At 31.5% G+C, this 25,190-nt stretch overlaps 1 protein-coding gene across 1 annotated transcript; it reads left to right on the top strand.

The window, feature by feature from the left end:
* Positions 1 to 17: 17 nt before the first annotated feature.
* On the top strand, positions 18 to 24,651 carry LOC127734458 (stress-70 protein, mitochondrial-like). The gene is made up of 17 exons (XM_052244344.1): positions 18 to 163; positions 4,020 to 4,063; positions 4,827 to 5,096; positions 6,280 to 6,404; positions 6,797 to 6,870; positions 7,116 to 7,222; positions 7,996 to 8,158; positions 12,685 to 12,777; positions 13,934 to 14,143; positions 14,808 to 14,897; positions 15,323 to 15,460; positions 18,266 to 18,370; positions 18,695 to 18,812; positions 20,225 to 20,319; positions 21,729 to 21,821; positions 22,476 to 22,616; positions 23,133 to 24,651. The coding sequence occupies exons 1-17, from the start codon at positions 74 to 76 to the stop codon at positions 23,262 to 23,264; spliced, it is 2,088 nt and encodes a 695-aa protein (XP_052100304.1). The 5' UTR covers positions 18 to 73; the 3' UTR covers positions 23,265 to 24,651.
* The last annotated feature ends 539 nt before the right edge of the window (positions 24,652 to 25,190 follow it).

Below are 25,190 nucleotides of genomic sequence, written 5' to 3'. Positions count from 1 at the left end.
AATCCTTTTACATCACACGTGCAGGACAAGGGCAAGGAGAATCTTTGAAGAGAAGAATAATTTTATAAAGAACATGATGCTGAAATCAGTGCAGACAGTCAACTTTATTAAAAGCAGTTGTTTTCATTTTCAAAGGCACCACTTGTCAACAATCAGACAGCAGGTAAACAATTTATGTAGAACGTAGAATTGACATTCTTACCGCAACCTTTACTTACGTAAATGTGAAAAAATAAATTTTGATAATGTTTTTGTTATCGAATTGTGCATTTTCCAGGTAATTTTTAACATGCACTGGATTTAAGTTTATGACTTTAGTTCACTTTTCGGAAAATTCATAAAATGCAGTTCAAGAAAAGATATTCTTGAACATTCCATGTCTCTGATTCTGATGCAATTGTTTTTGGCCCAAAGAATTATGCAACCAACCATTCTTAAATTTTGTTCCCTATTAGAAAACTATTTTTTATATTCACTTTATTTTCAAAATTTATAGTTCAACTTGCAGATCATGACAAATTGTCTTTGTGCAAGGTTGTGTTTCATATTACATGTTAGTTAAATTATATATTATAGGCATGCATGAAGTAATTTTGTAGAATGTTTTAGGAGGTACCATCATAATACAGTTGTTTTTTGCATGGGAAAAAGGTGGACTGGGTCCAACCGTTTAACCCATAGAGTTTGGATGTGCAGATGTAATGTTGCATAATTTTTTACGGCATAGGATTTTCCTCTCCAGATCAAGAATGGTTGCCAATTGTGGATTTATTAAAGAGGGTTATCAAACTTTTAATACATCAAGATCAGTCAGGAAGTACTTTTAACTTAAAAGCTCTGGACAAAGCTTAATAAAAAGAAGGGACAGGGCAGCAGGTTCTTGAGTCTTAATTGAAACTGTAATTTTTCACTTGCTAAAGTTGGGTAACTTTAATTTTTTCATGTCAGACAATTTTTGTACAAGATCAACATGCAAGAGAAATACTATTTTGTATTGTGCATTTTTTTATCCTAGGTCAAGAAGTTTGTTGATTTTCTAATAATTTTTTGTTCAAGGTCAATTTCTGTTTATATAATTACTATTCAGTGTTAACATGGATCCACTTTTTATTTGATACATATTGGTATATATGATGTAAGAATGACTTGGGCTTCAAACAGGTTGGGGAAGATCCTCATCAATGAGTACTATCTGCATTTATTGGTATTATGCTTAGTTTCTTCTGTTACCTATTCTGACATCAGACTTGACCTTTTTATAACTGAGTTTTACTGTGTGTATTGGTGTGTTTGTTCATTCTACATTTATAGGGGATCTCACAAAACATGTTTAACCCTGTCTCATTTTTGCGCTTGTCCAATGTTAGGAGCCTCCGGCCTTTGTTAGTCTTGTATGTTTTTTTAAAATTAGTTCATTTATATGTTTCAGAGTTTAGTGTGACGTCCATTTTCACTCAACTAGTACAGATTTTTGTTTAGGGGCCAGCAGAAGCCCACCTACGGGTGCAGGATTTTCTCGCTGTTTTGAAGACCCATTGGTGGCCTTGGGATGTTTTCTACTCTTTGGTCGGGTTGTTGTCTCTTTGACACATTCTCCATTTCAATTCTCACTTTTATACCCAAAATTAGGTATCAACTTACAGTGATAAAAAATCTTAATTTTTATACGCCCGTTTACGGGACGTATTATGGTATACCGTTGTCCGTCCGTCATCAACATGTCAGACATTAATTCAAAAACGCTTTAACAAATATGCATGAAACTTTGGTAAATTGTTTATATCTATTGATGTGAGCTCCCTTTCGTTTTTTATAAATTTTGGATTTACCGTTTCCGAGTTTTGGGGTTTTATTCATTAAAAAAGGGGGATTTTCCAGTTTCGGACAATAACTCGAAAACTATTTCACCAATTTGCATGAAACTTTTGTGAATTGTTTATATCTATTGACATGAGCTCCCTTTTGATTTTTATAAATTTTAGACTATACGTTTCCGATTTATGGGTTTTTTTTTCATTACAAAAAGGGGGATTTTCCAGTTTTCGGACAATTACTCAAAAATGCTGAAAGCTTTTTTTATGAAACTTTCGTAAATTGTTTATTTCTATTGATGTAAGCTTTCTTTTGATTTTTATAAATTTTCGATTTTACGTTTCCGAGTTATAAGATTTTATTTGTTTATAGTCTGACAACAGATTTACTAAGTATTGCGCAACAGCACAGTGTATTGCACAACACAGTGTATTGTACAACAGCAAGAAATCTTTAATTGAATATAAACTTAATTCATATAACCAATTTCAAGTTCTTTGACTACATTTATTCAGAAACCTATTATACGTCAAATGTTTAATTACAATCCAAATTCAGACCTGAATCAAGCTTGTGTCCATTTTTGCCCCAACTGTTCAGGGTTGGACCTCTGCAGGCGTATCTAGCTGCGCTCAGCAAAGCAGTTTATTACTATTTGCAGACCATCTGCACAAATTAGAAAACATTATAAAGACCATTAGAGTTATGGTTCTGCAGCTAGGCTTGTCGACAACCGTTCTGCATATTAGCTGTCAAATATGCGAAATGTGATAATAAAAGATTCTTGCATGGATACAAAAAATATGACATCAATTCTGGATAATTACGATATGATGAACCTTTTTGAAAAACATCATGATTACATTTTAGACGAAAAAATACGAAGCTGACATATATTGCCGTCCCTTGCCGCGATATAGCCTTTCTGTGCTAATGCGGCGTAAAGCAAACAATAATCAATCAATCAATATTTTGCTCAACTTCTTTGGACCAAAAGTCAGAATCGCTCCATGTTGGACAGATGGTATCTGTCAGTGAATTGACAAACAGTTTTAGAAAGTAATGTGATCAATTTACTGCTAAAACCAGTCAAACTTTTGGTGGAAATCTGCCCTCGTGAATGTTGTACCAAATCGTGCTCAGGGCGCAACATAAACGGCTGTCAATGCCTCTGAGCAGTTGAGTTTATGATGGCAGGGGGCAGACAATATGTAATGAAAAAGAGAAAAAGAAGCTTTCCCTAGTAGGCAGACATGGTGTATGATTCATGTTCATTTATAAATGAAACTGCCCAGGCACCATGTCAACTTAAATTCTTTTTATATATTTCTCTGGCTAGTCTCATAACAATGTATACAAGAAAAGAAGGAAAAAAAATCCAGTCGTATTTATTTCAGCAATTTATTTGACCAGTATATTGACAAAGATTTCACATTCTCTTCTCAAATCCTAGTTTTAATATTGTGGAACCACCCACTCTTCAAAATCACATTCTGTCTTAACATCAAAACATCTTTTAAATAAAGAGGGTGCAAGGGCAGAGTATTATCAATCCAACATCATTATCAACCTCTGCTCAGCATCAGTTCACAATGTTTTCAAGGGGTAATAATCTGCTTCCAAACGTACCCTGTGTGCCATTTATATTGTAAGGTTCAAATAGGCCCTACATAATAACATACCATGAGTATTATTACTGCCATTTTTGGTTTGAGATAATTCATCGACAAGAACATATTCCCTATTTTGACCCATGAAATGCATAATTTTGCATTAACTTTATCTTCAGATTTCTGACACAGAACTTAAACAGAAAATTAAAAATGCTGTAGATTTAAGTATTATTCTAAATATTAAAGAATCAGGCAAAGGTGGCACATCAACAATTTGTTTTGGAACCTTTTTTCTGCTGTCAACAATAATAAAAAAATAAAGTTTTACCTACCTACCCTACCTAATTATTTTGGAGGTGAAATATGAAACACACAATTTTATTTATTTTGGCCTCAACCAATATTTTTTGGTGAGATTTATGTGACTGAATAGTTTACGAATTCTATTCAATCAAATTGGTGACATTGTCATAGTTCAGCATCGTCCCTGTTTTAGGACAACATTGACAGTCAAAATTTTTTTGGTTGAAAACTAGTTTTAACTTATGCTTATTGCTGCCATAGAAAAAAAATAATGTAGATTTTCTTTTTCAGAATGCTTGTGGTATATTGAAGAATCCCAACTCAAGGAGATATGCGTGAGTAATACAACAATTTTAGTATAAAGGTAAAAAAAATAATGTTTGGGGTATTTTTCTTAAGATTAAAATTAATGGTCAGTGCATGTTGGTAAGATTTTATTTAGGGCACACACTGTTATATATCTTAACTTTGTTGTATCCAGTTACTTTATTTTGTACAGTTCATTTTGGAAGAAGTATACCATTTGCAAATTTATTTATGAACTAATTGCCATTGATTAATGTAATTTTTGTAGAAAATTCTGAGGTCATTTTGAATCAGTTGTTGAAAAAATTTATTTAACTGGCAAAAAGAATATGTTCTTTCTATTTAATAATAAGAATATGTTGAAAAGTCTGAAAATTCATTCAGAATTATAGATTGTCTTAATATAAGGGTACTTTAGTGTAGAATAATTAAAGATGGATTTAGCCAATTTTGATATGGGGGAGGGGCTAGCACAAATATCGCTATATTATTTATAGCACATTTATTTCTGGTTAGATACATGTACTATCAAGTTCTCTCTTAAACCAGAAACATGTAGTATCAAGTTCTCTCTTATTGAAATCAAGGATTCTTGTCAAAGTTTTTAAGGAGTTCAATAAATCAGGAAATGTAGGAATGAAGGAACTTGTATAATTTTCATTGATGCTGACAGACTTCATGTATATGTATTATCTGTGTTGTTATATTGTACATGTTATCCCCTCAGTAGGCAAGTGTTTTACCACTAAGATAATTGAACATCTACATTTCTCTTGAAAACATTATTTATAGAACCGATAAAGTTAAAGGCCATGTCATTGGAATTGATCTTGGTACAACAAATTCGTGTGTTGCCATTATGGAAGGAAAGCAAGCCAAAGTTTTGGAAAATGCTGAAGGTGCCAGAACTACCCCATCAGTTGTAGCTTTTTCAAAAGATGGGGAACGGATAACAGGAATGCCTGCTAAACGACAAGCAGTTACTAATGCAGAAAATACCTTATCAGCAACAAAAAGATTAATTGGAAGAAGATTTGAGGACCCAGAAGTACAAAAAGATATGTAAGTGCAACAAGGATTCTTAAATTATTTCTTCAAATGTTTTTTATGCCCCGCCATAGCGGCGGGGCATTAAGTTTTACCCTTGTCTGTATGTACGTCCCAAAGTTGGTTTCCGTTCTCTAACTTTAGTTAGCCTCAACCAAATGTTATGAAACTTATACACAATGCTTATTACTATGAAATACAGATCAACTTTGAAATTGGGTGGCGTCACTTTTACCGTTCTTGAGTTATGCCCCTTTCTAAACATAAAAATTGCTGAATTTTTTGTTTCTGTTCTCTAACTTTAGTTTGTCTCAACCAAATGTTATGAAACTTATACAGAATGTTCATTACAACATAATACAGATCAGGTTTGAAATTGGGTGGCGTCACTTATACTGTTCTTGAGTTATGCCCCTTTATAAACACAAAAATTGCTGAATTTTTGGTTTCCGTTTTCTAACTTTAGTTTGCCTCTACCAAATGTTATGAAACTTATACACAATGCTTATTACCATAAAATACAGACCAAGTTTGAATTTTGGTGGTATCACTTTTACCGTTCTTGAGTTATGCCTATTTACAAATTGAAAATTTGCTGAATTTTTCGTTTCTGTTCTCTAACTTAAGTTAGCCACAACCAAATGTTATGAGAATGATACACAATACTTATTACCACAAAACTCAGATCAAGTACAAATTTGGGTAGCATCACTTTTCTTCAGTTATGTCCCTTTATACTTCATTATGATATGCAAGCGGGGGCATCATCTGTGTCCCATGGACACATTCCCCATTTATTTTGTCATGCATGCAGATATTAATTGTATTTTAAATGGTACATTTGTATTTAATGATGATTTACAGTTTTGTTTTGATCTGGCTGAGTGACTTTTCATGATTAGACTGCAGTCATGATTACAGATTGAGTTTTATTATATACAACTCTTTGATAAAAAATTGTTAAGAAAAAGAGTTATCTGATTTGTTTCCAAACTGTAATAGATAAAGGGCTGATTCTTTACAAATTATTTGTAATGTCTGAGAACTTTCAGATCTTGATTTGCATCAGTAAGGTTAAGCTGCTTTTGACCTTATCACAGATTATGCTGGATTGGGAATCCTCCGTCTAAATTTTATTTTGAGAGGAAAAATACCATTACATTAAACTATAAAATATTTATCACTTTCATTCTGACAGGAAAAATGTTGCCTTCAAAATAGTAAAAGCTACCAATGGTGATGCCTGGCTGGAAGCACAAGGGAAGATGTATTCACCCAGTCAGATTGGTGCATTTGTCCTTACTAAAATGAGAGAAACTGCAGGTAACACATCTTTTTAAGATGAAGAAAGACTGCATGTTATATTGTCTGTATGATAAGTTATACACTAGAGTCTATTGAAAAAATTATCTTGTTTTTAATACTTGATTGATTGATGTTTGCTTTATGCTGTCTCTGAAAAAAATCCAATACTTGGAAGAAGTTTACAAGTTAAATAAATGACTTAACCATTGATGAGTAATACCATGCATGTAGGTAGTGATAATAGCCACTTTACACAAATTTGATAATATAAAAACTTTTTAAATCAGAATTGTGTTTTTCATGTGTTTTGTTTGTGTTTTGCATGGGTTTTGATTCCCAAACATTACAGGAAATGTCTATGGTTCAAAACTAAATCACAATAGCTGAGTTTTATTGTCTTTACTTTTCAGAAAATTATGTGGGACAGCCAGTTAAAAATGCTGTTGTTACTGTTCCAGCTTATTTCAATGATTCACAAAGACAGGTATACAGTTAATTGTTAGTTTACATTTATTAAAAAGTTTTAATGCATTTGAAAGTTTCTTCACAGAAGCTGACAAATACATGAAAAAGATGACACATAATACAATTTTTAAAAATTTACAGAGTTATATTTCGTCAATTTTATCCTTATTGAATCAGTGAAATTTTACAAGACAAAATACATATAATATGTGTATATATTATGCTGTGAAAGTCATGATATACTGATATATAGCTTCATTTCAGGCAACTAAAGATGCTGGACAAATTTCTGGTTTAAATGTATTACGTGTGATAAATGAACCTACAGCTGCAGCTTTAGCCTATGGAATGGACAAGTCGGAAGATAAATTGTAAGTGTGGCTCTTCCCATTATGCCTTCTGTTTAAGGCAGGGGAATGCTGAGAAAGTTTACATTGATAAGGTTCTTACTAATTTCATGATTTATTTATTATGAATCTTGTTTGTTAATTTGCCAGTTTATGTCTGATTTGTATGTATAATAGACATGATACTCAATTAAACATGTGGTTAAAAAGAAATCACTTGAGTAATTCCTCTAGCTGGTTATTCTTAAGGGACATGTCAAATTATTTCATTTAGATTTCCATAACCCAAAGGTGTAAAGCAATAAAATTTGACTGCCCAGTACCATCTGATAAAGACTGATATTGTACAAAACAATTCTACAATCATGCTAGATAAACTTTGAATTTTATATCACATTTAGATCTTTATTATAGACGTCCAGGGTGGTACATATACTTGACCACTCCATTTTATGACCAACATTTCTTGTTTGTCCCACTGAGGTTTCATATCTTAGTCCTAAAGGGGAGGCGGCACTCAGATTGATTTATTGTGGGTGGTTGCATTTTACTAAGAATTTGTAAGAATTATAAGTGAAATGAAAACTTTAATGTAATGGGTGGTTGTGGTCTTAAAAATGAATCCCCCCCATCCCCCCCATGCATTTAATTCTAGAACAGCCCTAAGGATTTGTTGTTGTTGGAGATTTATCCCATCAAACAGATTTTTGTACAGATTTTCATTTTGAATTATGCCATTAATATCATCATACATATGTGAACAAATTCCATATGCTAACTGTATCCTTTCATTGTAGGATTGCTGTGTACGATTTAGGAGGTGGTACTTTTGATGTATCTATATTAGAAATCCAGAAAGGAGTATTTGAAGTAAGGTCAACAAATGGTGATACATTCCTTGGAGGTGAAGATTTTGATAATGCTTTAGTCAACTTTCTTGTTAAAGAATTCAAAAGAGACGTAAGTTGTAATTATTAGAGAAATAGAAAATAAATATATTCAATAATTTGAAAACTTAAAAAGTTTGTTACAGTAGTTTAAAAATTAGGATATGAAATACAAATAAGATGAGGTTAACTTAGATAACATTCAATTCATAAGTTTTTATACGACCGCAAAAAAATTTTGTGGTCGTATATTGGTATGACGTTGGCGTCGTCGTCGTCCTGCGTCGTCGTCCGAAGACACATTGGTATTCGCACTCTAACTTTAGTTTAAGTGAATGGATCTTTTTGAAATTTTACCATAAGGTTAAATACCACAAAAGGAAGGTTGGGATTGATTTTGGGGGTTATGGTACCAACAGTTAAGGAATGAGGGGCCAAAAATAAGCATTTTTATACGACCGCAAAAAAGTTTTGCGGTCGTATATTGGTATGACGTTGGCGTCGTCGTCGTCCGAAGACACATTGGTTTTCGCACTCTAACTTTAGTTTAAGTGAATGGTTCTCTATGAAATTTTACCATAAGGTTCAATACCACAAAAGGAAGGTGGGGATTGATTTTGGGGGTTATGGTACCTACAGTTAAGGAATTAGGGGCCAAAAAGAAGCATTTTTCTAGTTTCATGACAATAACTTGTGTGTAACTGTATGCATCTTTATGAAATTGTACTACAAGGTTCCATATCACAAAGGGAAAGCTGGAATTGAGTTTGGGGGTAATTGCCCAAAACGTTTAGGAATAAGGGGCCAAAAAGGGGCCAAAAATAAGCATTTTTCTAGTTTCATGACAATAACTTGTGTTCAAGTGTATGGATCTCTCTGACATTGTACCACAAGGTTCCATATCACAAAGGAAATGCTGGGATTGATTTTGGGGGTAATTACCTCCAAATTTTAGGGTTTAGGGGCCAAAAAGGGACAAAAAACAAGCATTTTTCTAGTTTCATGACAATAACTTGTGTGTAAGTGTATGGATCTTTATGAAATTGTACTACAAGGTTCCATATCACAAAGGGAAAGCTGGAATTGAGTTTGGGGGTAATTGCCCAAAACGTTTAGGAATAAGGGGCCAAAAATAAGCATTTTTCTAGTTTCCAGACAATAACTTGTGTTCAAGTGTATGGATCTCTCTGAAATTGTACTGCAAGGTACCATACCACAAAGGGAAGGCTGGGATTGATTTTGGGGGTAATTCCCTCAAAATTTGAGGAATAAGGGGCCATAAAGGGGCAAAAAAACAAGCATTTTTCTAGTTTCAAGACAATAACGTGTGTTCAAGTGTATGGATCTCTCTGAAATTGTACTGCAAGGTCACATACCATAAAGGGAAGGCTGGGATTGAGTTTGGGGGTGATGAATCATAAGGGGGTTCAGAAAATTTGGGGGGGGATTTTTTTTCCTTTATTTTCTTTAAAATTTTCCATTTTAAATTGGTTATTTCTGATTTATATATAAAAGCAAATAATAATGATATGGTTTGAATAGGTAAATTAAAATTTTTTAAGTTCTTAGACCACATTCATTCTGTGTCAGAAACCTATGCTGTGTCAAATATTTAATTACAATCCAAATTCAGTGCTGTATCAAGCTTGAATGTTGTGTCCATACTTGCCCCAACTGTTCAGGGTTCGTATCAAGCTGCCACCCAGCAGAGCATTTTATTGTAACTTCCAGACATAACTTGTGTGTTAGTGTATGGATCTCTCTGAAATTATACTACAAGTTTCCATACCACAAAGGGATGGTTAGGATTTGCTTTGGGGGGTTATGGCTCAAACCGTTTAGGAATTAGGGGCAAAAAAGGGGGAAAAACAAGGTTGTCCTGGTTAATGGACAAATACTTTAGTACAAAACATAATTTAAAGCAGTGTAAGGGAGATAAATCAAATACATCATTGAAATTATCTCCCTTACACTGCTTTTAAATTATGCATAAAGTAATGGTTAATGAACAATAAAGATAATTTAAAACAGTATAAGGGAGGTAATCCAAATACAACGTTTTGGTAACTTCCCTTACACTGCTTTTAAATTATGTTTAAAGAAATGCATATTTATAGAGGAAGACCAGTAAAAATATCTGCAAATGTTGCATCATTTTTTTTTACAAAAAAATCCATATGAAAGATTTGACACTATATTTTTAATTCTATTATAAAATAGATTAAGTTAGCACTATGGTAAAATTAAATGGGTAATTATGGTTGCCAACTCCATTGGAAATTTGAATTGAGATTATGACCATATCTTGAGGGAAAGAATTTTTTGGGGGAAAAAAGGGGGGGGGGGATAAAAAGAAATTGTGGGGGGTCAATTTTTTCTCATTTCAGATTTCAGAAATTAAAAAGAATTATTCTTCAAATATTATTTTTTTTTCAAATTTCAAATATTGAAAAATTTCAAGAAGTAATCTTTAATTGCACAGTATGGCGTATTAGATTTGTAAAATCTTTGATCACATTTATTTATTTGTTATGCCGAATCTAACAGTGTATTTAGATTTTTAATTTTGGGTCCAGTTTTCAAAATAGTCTACATTAAGGTCCAAAGGGTCCAAAATTAAACTTTGTTTGATTTTAGCAAAAATTGAATATATGAGGTTCTTTGATAGGCTGAATCTAAACATGTATTTAGATTTTTGATTTTTGGCCCAGTTTTCAAGTTGGTCTAAATTGGGGTCCAAAATTAAACTTTGTTTGATTTCAACAAAAAATGAATATATGGGGTTCTTTGATATGCTGAATCTAACCATGTATTTAGATTTTTTATTTGTGGACCCCGTTATCAAATTGGTTCATATTGAGGTCAAAAGGGTCCAAAATTAAACTTTGTTTGATTTCATCTAAAATTGAATTATTGGGGCTCTTTGATATTCCAAATCTAACCGTGTATTTAGATTTTTAATTTTGGGTCCTGTTTTTTAAATTGGTCTACATTAAGGTCCAAAGGGTCCAAAATTTAACTTAGTTTGATTTTAGCAAAAATTGAATTCTTGGGGTTCTTTGATATGCTGAATCTAAACATGTGTTTAGATTTGATTATGGGCCCAGTTTTCAAGTTGGTCCAAGATAGGGTCCAGTATTTAAACTTAGTTTGATTTCAACAAAAATTGAATATATGGGGTTCTTTGATATGCTGAATCTAAACATGTATTTAGATTTTTGATTATGGGCCCAGTTTTCAAGTTGGTCCAAATTGGGGTCCAAAATTAAACTGTGTTTGATTTCAACAAAAATTGAATATATGAGGTTCTTTGATATGCTGAATCTAACCATGTATTTAAATTTTTTATTTGTAGGCCCCGTTATCAAATTGGTTCATATTGAGGTCAAAAGGGTCCAAAATTAAACTTTGTTTGATTTCATCAAAAATTGAATTATTGGGGTTCTTTGATATGCCAAATCTAACCGTGTTTTTAGATGTTTAATTTGGGTCCCGTTTTTTAAATTGGTCTTCATTGAGGTCCAAAGGGTCCAAAATTAAACTTAGTTTGATTTTAACAAAAATTGAATTCTTGGGGTTCTTTGATATGCTGAATCTAAACATGTGTTTAGATTTTTTATTATTGGCCCAGTTTTCAAGTTGGTCCAAGTTGGGGTCCAAAATTAAACTTTTTTTGATTTCAACAAAAATTGAATATATGGGGTTCTTTGATATGCTGAATCTAACCATGAATTTAGATGTTTTATTTGTGGGCCCTGCTATCAAATTGGTTCATATTGAGGTCAAAAGGGTCCAAAATTAAACTTTGTTTGATTTCATCAAAAATTGAATTATTGGGGTTCTTTGATATTCCAAATCTAACCGTGTATTTAGATTTTTAATTTTAAGTCCCGTTTTTTAAATTGGTCTACATTAAGGTCCAAAGGGTCCAAAATTAAACTTAAATTGATTTTAGCAAAAATTGAATTCTTGGGGTTCTTTGATATGCTGAATCTAAACATGTGTTTAGATTTTTGATTATGGGCCCAGTTTTCAAGTTTGTCCAAGTTGGGGTCCAAAATTAAACTTTGTTTGATTTTAACAAAAATTGAATATATGGGGTTCTTTGATATGCTGAATCTAACCATGTATTTTTATTTTGGACATTGGACCATAATAGGTAAATTAAAAAAATTCAAGTTCTCAGACCACATTCTTTCTGTGTCAGAAACCTATGCTGTGTCAAATATTTAATAACAATCCAAATTCAGAGCTGTATCAAGCTTGAATGTTGTGTCCATACTTGCCCCAACTGTTCAGGGTTCGACCTCTGCGGTCGTATCAAGCTGCGCCCCAGCGAAGCATTTTATTTACTTATATGTAAGAGCATAAATTTGTAGAGTATTTGTTGTCATGCAACTGTCATTTGACTTCGAAATGTCTGCATTATTTGAAAATAACTTTCAGATACTTTGGATAAGAGCTAGGACACTAAAGTTTTTGAACCCCAATTTACAAGGATTGAACTAACATAGCTTATAACAGTATATCCATTGTATAATGACCTGTATATTAATGTTAAAGACAAATGAAAAGAGAAATATTTATTTGTATTTTTAGCAAGGAATTGATATAACTAAAGACACCATGGCCTTACAAAGACTAAGAGAAGCTGCTGAAAAAGCTAAAATAGAATTGTCTTCATCATTACAGGTTTGTTTATTGCTAAAATGTTTATTCAGCGTTACAGCATTTACCCAAAGCCAGTCAAATTCCTGTTTGTCATCAAGCATACAGGGCCAAAGCTTTGGTACAGAAAAGGAATACAAATTCTGCTGACTTTAACCAGTTTGGGTTAGCTTCAAGTGTATTTCAACAATAATAACAAATTTGGGTCAGCTTCATGTGTATTCAACAGTAAGAACCATTTTGGATTAGATTCATATGTATTTCAACAATAAAAAACAATTTTTGTTAGCTTCATGTGTATTGCAACAATAATAATAATTTGGGTTAACTATTTGTGTTTCAACATTCAGAACCTATTTTATTTGGGTAAGCTCCATGTTAAGGCTTCCGAAATAATGGCCAGCTAGATAGGCATTTCTGTCCATCTCGTTTTAAATCTCTTTGAAATTAAAGGCAATCAAGGTCATCATCAGTTAATCAAGGACAAATTGACTGACATTGAAATAATGACTTGTGCTTTTGATATGGATTCACTGATCTAACTGCTACATTGCTAGTTCTGTTGACTTGCAGTGCACCTTTTGAAGTGTGGAACATCAGTGGTTTTATATCTGGCTAAACTCGTTATAAATGCAATAACAAACTGAGAAGAAACTTTATATAATCACTTTTGTTTAAAGCACATGTTTTCTAATACTGAATTTTTATTTGACAGTTGCTAATCTCAGAACAAAGATTTAATACCTTAAATCAGTGTTCTTGTGTCAAGCATTATCAACTTTATGAAGTTAATTCTTCAAGTGAATGAAAGCTGCTGAAAAAGCTAAAATAGAATTCTCTTCATCATGACAAGTTTGTTAATTGCTAAATTGTTGATTCAGCGTTACAACATTTACCCAAAGCCAGTCAAATTCCTGTTTGCCATCAAGCATACAGGGCCAAAGCTTTGGTATAGAAAAAGGAACACACATTTTGCTGATCTCAACAAATTTGGGTTATCATTATGTGTATTTCAACAATATTAACGAAAATATATATTTATTTTTAGTTATACTCTCTGTTCTAGATTAATAGTAAAAATTACTGATCATAATAGAAGTCTTTAATGTAACCAGCTACATATATTATTCAACATTGTTTGAACATAATAATTTTATGTGATGTTTTTTTCCATTTTTAGACAGAAATAAATCTACCCTATCTTACTATGGATGCATCTGGACCAAAGCATATGAATATGAAATTATCTCGATCACAGTTTGAATCTATTGTTAACGACCTTATCAAAAGAACAGTTGGTCCATGTCAGAAAGCCATACAAGATGCTGATATTAAGAAAAGTGATATTCAGGAAGTTATCCTAGTTGGTGGTATGACTAGAATGCCAAAGGTAGGATATTATATTAACAAAAATCATATTCAGAAAGTTATCCTGGTTGGTGGTATAACTAGAATGCCAAAGGTAGGATATTATATTAAGAAAAATCATATTCAGAAAGTTATCCTGGTTGGTGGTATAACTAGAATGCCAAAGGTAGGATATTATATTAAGAAAAATCATATTCAGAAAGTTATCCTGGTTGGTGGTATGACTAGGATGCCTAAGGTAGGATATTAAGAAAAATAATATCCGGGAAGTTATCCTAGTTGGTGGTATGACTAGGATGCTTAAGGTAGGATATGATATTAAAAAGTGATATCCAGGAAGTTATCCTGTTGGTGGTACGAGTAGGATGCCTAAGGTAGGATATGAAATCATAAAACAATATTAAGTTTTTTAAATGTTGAAAAAAATAAAAACACAGAAAATTTTTTTGAAGAACTAATGAATTGGTGGAGTAAGTTCTCCTTTGCCCAGGAATTTAAGACTGAATTTTGGATAGAAAAAAAATTATGTTCACTAGGTCTTCATACATTATGAATTAAAATCACCCTTGTGAAATTTGTCTATATTTATTAAGTGATTCATTTTCCACCCTGCATTATTTTTAAGTTCTAGAAGGATATGACCCTTGAAAACAAACACTTATTTTACATTTATTTGATCATTTTAGGTACAGACAACAGTACAAGAAGTATTTGGAAAAGGACCAAGTAAATCAGTTAACCCTGATGAAGCAGTAGCCATTGGTGCAGCTATTCAGGTAATATATTCTGCAGAAAAATAAACAAACATAAAATAGTTTGATTAGGTGCATACTATTGTCAGCCCATTTAAACAAATATTATAATTGGTTGGAAACATAATTATCATTTTCAGAACATTAATGCTATGAAGTGATTTTTGTCAAATTCTTTACAGTAAGAAAAGTTGTCTGACACTGTTCACTTGTCTTGAAGCAGAAATTAATAAATTAACCTTTGTCAAAAAATGAGTGTTACTTTACTGGGTATACTAGTATGTGAATAAAAAGACATTGTCTGTGACTCTTTATCTTAACTTTTTTTATCTCACAAATAGTCTGTCAATAAGTGAGAATAGCAACTTTCTAGATCTGGTTAATTAAACACACTGTATTATATAGGACATACATGAACCATTTTCACAAACATTTAATGTTTTTTTTAGGGAGGTGTATTGGCTGGTGATGTAACTGATGTATTATTATTAGATGTAACACCATTATCTCTTGGTATTGAAACATTAGGTGGTGTTTTCACTAAACTTATAAACAGAAATACAACTATACCAACCAAAAAATCTCAAGTAAGTATAAGTTTAATAATTACTCTTTAAGATCCTCCATTTAAGTCTGTATGTACTATGAATCTACCCTATGATTTACATGCATTATAAATCATATTTTACCGGACAAGGCATACAATTATGGATAAGTTACCATGAACATTAGAATCAACTGCTAATTTGTACTGACAAATAGTGTGGATATTTATCTACTTGTATTTCTCTGTTACAAACATATTTTGTGATGGGTTGTGACAAGTAGAACAGCAATAACTGCTTCAGAGAAGTGGCATTATGGTATGATTCATGTTGTCATGGTTATTGAAGCAAACAAACAAATGTGTTTTTTAACTAGAGTTATAATTTAATGTAATCCATTACAAAATTCTTTTTCACAAGATGCTGTTTATTAAAAGAACATTGTATGAATGGGTCATTTTTGAAGATAACTTCAGATAGGTATCATAAGGCCAAAAAACATATCTGTCTATTTCCTTTCTCATTCAACCATAACACATTTAATTGCTTTCAGGAGAAAAAATAATTTTATTTCCCAAATAGCTCTAAATCAAGATTAACTATTTTTGTTAAAATTCACATGTTTAATAGCCCAAAATCATGTAAAAACTGTCTTCCACAGTGAAGACCAGATTCATTGCAAATGGCTTTTTCCGGTTGTGAAAATTTATGAACTAATCAAATCAAGAGAAAACAGGTAATGTTTCAGGATTATCATACCAGTCAAAAGTAAAAAAAAGTTGTGAAAATGAATTGTTTTTCAAACCTTCTTCCCTTTTCTTTTTGGGAGCTGGAGACAAGAAACAGACATATGTTTTTTTTAACTTAGTCCTTTATAAAGTCTTCAAAAATATTAAATATTTTGTGTAAGTATGCACAATTGATAGCTTGGCAACATAGAATACCATTAAAAGCACACTTGAATGCCATTTCTTTTGAAAAAGGCACCAAAATCAATAAAACTGTTAGGCTGACATTTTTTGTCATTAGGGGAATTTGGTGATGATGGCAGAGCTTTGGTAGTCTCAGTATAATTTATTCATAATTTTTGTTAACTCGACAATTTGGAGCTTGACATATTGCATAGACTCTTGTCTTGCTGAAGACCATTAATCTATCTCTTGAAATGATTTTGTTTTAATTTAAAGTTATTATTTATAAATAGATGAAGAACTTATGTTGATGTTTATCTACTTGTATCATATGTATTTCTCTGTCATGAACATTTTTTGTGATGGGTTGTGACAAGTAGAACAGCAACAATTGTTTCAGAGAAGTGGCATTATGATATGATTCATGTTGTCATGGTTATTGAAGCATACATATTTCATATAAACAAGTTATTTTGAATGATTTTTATGCCCCCACCATAGCGGAGGGGGCATTAAGTTTTACCCTTGTCCGTCAGTACGTCCCAAAATTTGTTTCCGTTCTCTAACTTTAGTTTGCCTCAACCAAATGTTATGAAACTTGTACACAATTCTTATTAACACAAAACACAGATCAAGTTTGAATTTTGGTGGCATCACTTTTACTGTTCTAGAGTTATGCCCCTTTACAAATGGAAAAATTGCTTAATTTTTCGTTTCCGTTCTCTAACTTTAGTTTGCCTCAACCAATTGTTATGAAACTTATACACAATGCTTATTACCACAAAACACAGATCAAGTTTGAATTTTGGTGGCGTCACTTTTACTGTTCTAGAGTTATGCCCCTTTACAAATGGAAAAATTGCTTAATTTTTCATTTCCGTTCTCTAACTTTAGTTTGCCTCAACCAAATGTTATGAAACTTATACACAATGCTTATTACCACAAAACACAGATCAAGTTTGAATTTTGGTGGCGTCACTTTAACTGTTCTAGAGTTATGCCCCATTACAAATGGAAAAATTCAGCCTGAATTTTTCGTTTTCTCTAACTTCAGTTTGCCTCAACCAAGTGTTATGAAACTTATACACAATACTTATTACCTCAAAACTCAGATGAAGTACAAATTTGGGTAGCGTCACTTTACAGTTCTTGAGTTATCATGGTTATGTCCCTTTATAACGTTATATGCAAGCGGGGGCATTATCTGTGTCCCATGGAAACATTCCCCATTTATTTTGTAATCCATTACAAAATTATTATTTTTAAAAAACTTTCTTTAAAATGCTATTGTGCACCTAAAGATCTTAATTTTATATACCACTCATTTTTGGGTTTACCTTGACAAAGCCATGGACTTTGCCATTGCTTTAATTTTGGGGGTACCTTTTTTGTAACCTCGACTCCTCCTAAACCCCCTATTAAAATTTATTGAAACTTTCTTGCAAGCTTAACCATATAATGCCTTTATGGACCTCTTATTATGTTCTTCTGTCCAAACTATTTTTGGGTTTCCCTTAGCAAATCATCAACTTTGCAAGGGGCAGGGGTATCATTTTGTGAGCCATGCTCACAGTACTTTTACTGTAAGAATGGATGAAGAATAGTGTATGGATATTTATCTACTTGTATTTCTCTGTCACAAACATATTTTGTGATGGGTTGTGACAAGTAGAACAGCAATAATTGCTTCAGAGAAGTGGCATTATGGTATGATTCATGATGCCATGGTTATTGAAGCATACATATTTCGTAACTGAAGTTATATTCAATAATTTTATGTAATCTATTATTAAATAATTATTTTTTAACAAATTTTCGTTCCAAACTTAACATAAATTGAAAAGTGCCCAAAAAAATTAATTGAATAGAAATCAAGAATACTGGAAAGAATATTTCATTTTACCAATTACAATACCTTCACTTGCCTTTTTTGCAGATATTTTCCACCGCTGCTGATGGACAAACTCAAGTTGAAATTAAAGTTCTGCAGGGTGAAAGAGAGATGGCTTTAGATAATAAACTCTTGGGACAGTTTCAATTGGTAATATTTAGATTTATAATAGAAACTAAAACAGATACCATCTACAAATCTTTTTTATAATTCAATGAAGAATAAAAAAAAAAAAAATGACATATCAAGTTGTTGTAGGACTTACTAATGATTATACATTGACATATTGTTTTGTATTTTAGATTTTACAGCTTTGACAATACATAGTAAGTCATAGTTTCTAAATTAAATTTATTAATATATTTTTCTTTGAGATATGTTTAATGCTGCTGATCTTGAAATCTTAGATGGAATTGCTTTATTTTTATTCTCTAACTATAATAGTGCAAGTGATGTGATATTTTTCTTTTGTAGATTGGTATTCCTCCTGCACCTCGTGGTGTGCCACAGGTAGAAGTAACTTTTGATATTGATGCTAATGGTATAGTCAATGTTTCAGCTAGAGATAAGGGAACTGGAAAAGAACAGCAAAGTAAGATATTCAAAGATTAGTGTATCCAAGACGTCTACCTGATCATTTAGATATTAAGTTTTGTCTTTGTTTAACTCTCAACTTTCAACAGTGAACATTTTATATCTTAAGTGATCAACAGAGCAAAAATCAATTGACCACTTGAACCTATACAATTACTATTTATATCAAAGAATGAAACAGCATATTTTGTGTTTAAAGCAGTACTTAAACGATTCTATATTTTTGTCTCGCCTTGACAGAGTCAAAAAGCGAGACATAGGTATGCTGTTTCTGGCGGCGGCGGCGTCAACAATGTATTAGTTTGCGATTAGGTCTAGTTCATGGTGAACCACTAGTGGTAGGTCAATGATATTTGGTATGCAGTTGTATTAGCATTGGCACATCTCATTACCATGGAGATTATTTAGCCCCGCCCCCTCAGTCAAGGTCTATTGACTTTGAAACTTTTCATAGTTTACATGTATTAGTTTATGATTAGGTCAATTTATGGGGAACCACTAGTGGTAGGTCAATGATATTTGGTATGCAGTTGTATAAGCATTGGCATATCTCATTTCCATGGAGATTATTTGGCTCTGCCCCCTTAGTCATGGTCTATAGACTTTGAAAATTTTGCTAAGTTAACATGTATTAGTTTGTGATTAGGTCAGTTCAAGGGGAACCATTAGTGGTAGGCCAATGTTAATTGGTGTTCAGTTGTATAAGCATTAGCACATCTCAATTCTTTGGAGATATTTGGCCCCGCCCCTCAGTCATGGTCTATTTACTTTTAAACTTTTGCTTAGTTTACATGTATTAGTTTGTGATTAGATCAGTTTAAGATGAACTGCTAATGTTAAGTCAATGATATTTGGTATGGAAATTTATTGGCATTTGCAAGTATCGTTTCCATGGAGATTATATAGCCCCACCCCTGATCATGGTTCATTGACTTTGAAACTTTTACATAACTTACATGTTAAAGTATTGCTATTTTAATTTCAACATTTGCATTATCAAAATTACAAAAAGGCGAGACATATCTCTGTGATAACAGTGTATGTTAAAAAATTTAGAATGAAAAAAACATTTGAACATGCCATGATGCTTTAATTTTTCGTCAACAGAAAGAGCAATTCAGTCATGTTTTGCCTTGTTGATAAACATATCTGAGCATGTTCATCCAAGACCTATGCTTTCTGACAAAAGTGTACAAAGTCATTACAACTCTAAACTTTGTTTATGCATATTTCCCAATTGTTTTTAAAGTGACATTATGACCCTATTATTGTCGAAAAATCAATTTAAGTTCCTTTATATGCATATTTCCTTTTTGCTGTGATGGTGCAATAATGACCTATTCTTGTTTTAAAATCTTGTATATGATTCCATTAAAGAAACATAACATGCAATAAAATTTCTGATTTCAGTTGTTATACAGTCGTCCGGAGGTTTATCGAAAGATGAAATTGAAAATATGGTTAAGAATGCAGAAAAATATGCAGCTGAAGATGCAAGACGAAAGGTTTGTCCATCAAATTAGTTCATTTTTACTACAATTAAACATGATAATACATTCTTTATATAAAGAAAGTAAACACTGTTAGTTCTTATATAAATTATATACTTTTCAAATCCTATATAAATTATATACTTTTCAAATCCTATATAAATTATATACTTTTCAAATCCTATATAAATTATATACTTTTCAAATTAATACAATTAAAATAAAATTGCCATTTTTTTAAAAAAAATTATATATTTGGGTATTTTGTATTAATCAATGGATTTGACTACTCCAGAATTAAAAAAAAAATCTTAAATAGCTCTGTATTTAGCTAGAGAACTTTCAGATTACCCGGAGAAACACCTAAAATAATTATTATCTGACTGATTAAACTTTAGAGCTAGGTACAGTGATGCTTGTTTCTGCATTCATTTATATAGCAGTAAATATTTTTAGTATTTGAACAAATTCTTTAAACATGCAGTGATGTATAATTTTTCGTCACCAGAATAGCATTACAAAAGTAATGCTTTGTTGACATCATTTCTGAGCATGTTCAAACTACTTATAGAAGCATTTCCTTGTTTAGATAAAGTAAGATTTCAAAGTTAGCATACAGAAATTGGAAAGACATGTTCGCATGTTAAGGTTATTTAAAGGAAGATTTCCAAGTTGGAGTAAATAAAGTTTTCCAAATAAGGGTAAAGAAAGTTATCTAACTTAAGCTCAAGGACGATTTCCAAATTACAGTAAAGGAGTTAATCTTCCTAGTTTAGGTAAAGGCTATGAAATTACCTTGTGTATCACCTCTCACAAAGAGTAGGGATTATCTGCTGTTGGTTTAAACTTTTGAACTAGGTATAAGGGGGCTTCCATTCACAAACATATTTTATAGCTTTGAATATTTGTGGTATTTGATTTGATTTTCAACTGTCATCAAAGTTCTTTAAACATGCTGTGATGCACCATTTTTCGTCACCAGAATAGCATTATAAATAATGCTTTGTTGACATTTATTTCTGAGCATGCTTTTTTGTCAATTGAATTTAAACAGATCAAACAACTGGATATATCTGTTGAAAGGATTTTTTAGTTAAGGTTAAAAACTATTTCAAAGTTAGGGAAAATAATTTTTCAAGTTGAGGTAAAGAAAGTTTTCCAAGTCAGGTTATAAGACTTTTGGAGAATTTAACTTCAGATTTTAAAGGACTATTGATATATCATTTTTTGTACCCCCAAAATGAAAATAACGTCCTGATTTGATTGAATTTTCATTGTTGAGGATTTTGTTAGCCAATAACAATGTTTTGATGTAAGCTTTTGAAAATATTACCTAGTATGCATCCGATTCTGAAACTGCTTAGTGATCAGATATTGTTTGTTGCTTAATAGAAAATGATATTGATATAAACTTATTTTTTCAGGAAATTGTAGAGGCAGTAAATTCAGCAGAAAGTATTGTGCATGATACAGAGTCAAAGATGACAGAATTTAAAGATCAGTTACCACAAGAAGAAGTAAGTTGTTATTATTCAGCTTCTGACAGTAGAATTCAGATTTATATTCACTAATTATTAATGATTTCACTTAATTCTTCCTACTTCATGACATTGCTATACTTTCAGGTTTTGACTAGCTCTAAGATTAAATGTTGACATACACATTGACAAAAAATGTCTATTTTTGTTTTCTTTCATTATACAATCTTGTAAACTGAGCTTTAAATGTTTGTTTATAAGCAAGGTTCAATGAAAATTATTATTAACGTATAATTATGGTACAAATCCTGAAAGCTATTTTGAAACGAAGATCTCTCAGTTGTTTTTTATGCCCCTGAAGTAGGCAATGGGGGCATCAAGTGTTACCCTTGATAGTCCATCCCATTTTCATTTCCGCCCTCCAAATTAAGTTTATCTCGTCCAAATTTTATGAAAATCATACACAATGCTTAGAACTTCAATATGCAAACAGAGTTCAAAATTGGGCAGTGAGTCGTGTATCATTCTAGAGTTATGCCCCTTTTGACGAAAAATTTCAAAGCTTGAGAGGGGGCATTAGTGTCCTCGAACACATTCCTAATTTATTTTAATTATGGCTAAGTTAGATATCTACATAATACGTCAAATAGTATTTCTCCAAATGTTTTTGTTTACATTGAATTTCATTTACAGTGTGATAAACTTAGAGAAGAAATAGCCAAAGTAAGAGAAGTTTTAGGAAATAAAGAAAATGAATCACCAGAAAATATTAAAACAGCTACATCAGAATTACAACAATCTTCACTTAAATTATTTGAGATGGCTTACAAAAAGGTAAGAATATAGTGGATATTTTAAGTATTAAATATTGTAGAGGATTTGTAGACATTTTTTGCCTTTATTGTAAAAGTTGCGTGTGGTGTAAGAATGTACAAATTGATATGTATGACTGATTTGTTTTATTTCGTACAATATTAAATAAATGATCACAAAAGATAACTGATTATATTTTTACTGCTAGTGCTATTCTTTGTTCACAACTTCAATAAGTCGAAGATTTCTAATAAGCTGACTGTATCATAAGAAACAATAGCTGTTCAGTCTGCCGTTTGACGTGTTACTAACAAAAGCTTAAGGCTGTGTAGCAGTGACGCTGTCTCCTCAACATCTGTTTTCCATTTCAATATATTTGCTCTCAGAATGCACATGGATGCATATATTGTATTGATTATTATTATAGCAAGTTGTCTGAATGATATGTTTGAAAATTGCGTGGAAACAGTTTTATGTAGCAATTTCTTTTTGAATGTCATGTGCTATATGGCAAATCTATATATTTTATTTTTCTAGATGGCTGCTGAAAGAGATGGTTCACAAAATGCATCCTCATCTTCATCATCAGAATCCACAGACTCATCGTCGTCATCATCATCTTCTTCAGAAACAGACCAACAAGAACAGAAAAAAGAAGAGAAAAACTAATAATTTGTGATAAAAACATTTAACCAGTTGTGTGAAATAGTCAATCAAATCTTTTTCTTGTTAGCAATGCAGTATAATACTGAAATATCATTATTAAATAGGATGATTAAAGAAGGAAACAGTTTACAGTTTTCATATATACACGCCACTTTGAATATTTAGTGTTATTTTATTTTTAAGTATTGGCTTATAATACAAGAAGTTTTCATAAAAAAAAAATCTATTATGATATCAATTGTAGAGAATATTCCATATTCAGCATTTTATATTGCATTGCAAAAGATTGAAAGATTTTAGAATAAGAAGAATACAGGTGCTATGTAAAGCTTTATCTTAATGGTTTACTTGAATGTTCTCTACTGAAGGAGAATTGATAAAACCATGTACAGATTGTGATAATAGTACCTGTATTTATTGTTGTGTGAAAGTGATATTTATGAACAATAGTAATCCTGTACTGGAACATAGTTAACATGTTGTACAAAATTTTCATCGATTTACATCTAGTTTCTATTCATATTTAGTATTATTCATTCGTCTGTTTTATAACAGATAACATTGGGTACTTTTTTCTATAATTTCATCATGAAGCATTAATTAATGTATTTAAAGGAAAACTGTGGGTAATAGCTGTTTACCAGTAAAATAGATATTACCAACGTTTATGATATTTTTGATTATTTTTATGAAGTTAAGCAGTATAATTTGAATTAAAAATATATCCTGCAAGTAGAAATATATAGTTAATAATCTTGAAAGATATTTTTATGGTCAATACCGGTTGATAAAAAATATATTCTATTTGATTTGTTGCAGTTCACTTGTGACTGGGTCTGTTTAATATTCAATTGTGACTTGAATGCAGTAACAGATCCGAAATGTAGAACTAAAAATGACCATTGTGTGATTTTTATTTTTTAGTTTTTTTGTTTGTTAATTTTCATACAAAACTTAAAGATAGGCTGACAAACCTTCAACATTTCAAAAACTGACCTTTCAAAATTCAAGGTTTTATTTGCTTCTGAAATATAAGTACGGGTATGAAAGCATATAGACATGAGGTGTTTAGTTTGAAACTGCTGCATGAACTAGCAGATAACATATAAGCTCTCATGTGTATGTGAATTTTATTATTAGTTATTAATAGGAAAATTAACTTTAGTTCGGATCAAATCCCAAAACACAAAATTCCCTTATAAAAAAAACCACCACAACTTAAATTGTGTGCATAAAAAAAAAAAAAATCTTAAATCAAAGCACTATATTCATTGAATTTATAGAAGCTGTATCAATGAATAGATCATGTTTCATTAAAATATTTTGAATTGTAAATAATGTTTTAAAGCTGTACATTCAGAGATATATAATTAAATGTCATGTCATTTAATAGTCTTAGTTATTTCTTTAGTATTACTTTCTTGTCATATTGCAGATATTGCAAATGACAATTAGTAAGACTATATTTTTCATGAAAAACTGCAGGTTTGGCAAGAATCTTAACTTATATTTGTTTTGCTGCAACAATTGTCAGTGAAGACATAGGGGTGCTGTTTCATGCATTTGAGGTTTTGACAATTTTTAGCTTGTTACTTGGGTTACATAGACATGTTATTTCTTTGTGTTAACAGCTAATCAACAGGGTAAGCATATTTTCCCGAAATAAGATTTCATAATTTGAGACTTTATAAGCAAAAACCCAATGTGTAAGGGACAATATATTTGGTAGGCTAAAATTGTAAAGATCATATAAGACAATGCAACAGCTAGAGGTGTTACTTGGTATGGTCTTTTTATACGACCGCAAAATTAAAAAAAAATTTTGGTCGTATATTGGTATCGCGTCGTCCGAAGACAGATGGTTTCCGGATAATAACTTTAGTATAAGTAAATAGAAATCAATAAAATTTTAATAGAAAGTTTATAACC

Source organism: Mytilus californianus, unplaced genomic scaffold, assembly GCF_021869535.1.
Source record: "Mytilus californianus isolate M0D057914Y unplaced genomic scaffold, xbMytCali1.0.p SCAF_3, whole genome shotgun sequence".
In the NCBI taxonomy this organism is placed as follows: Eukaryota; Metazoa; Mollusca; class Bivalvia; order Mytilida; family Mytilidae; genus Mytilus; species Mytilus californianus.
Note: the sequence above shows the minus strand (reverse complement) of the source record. Positions and strands in the feature narration are given on the sequence as shown.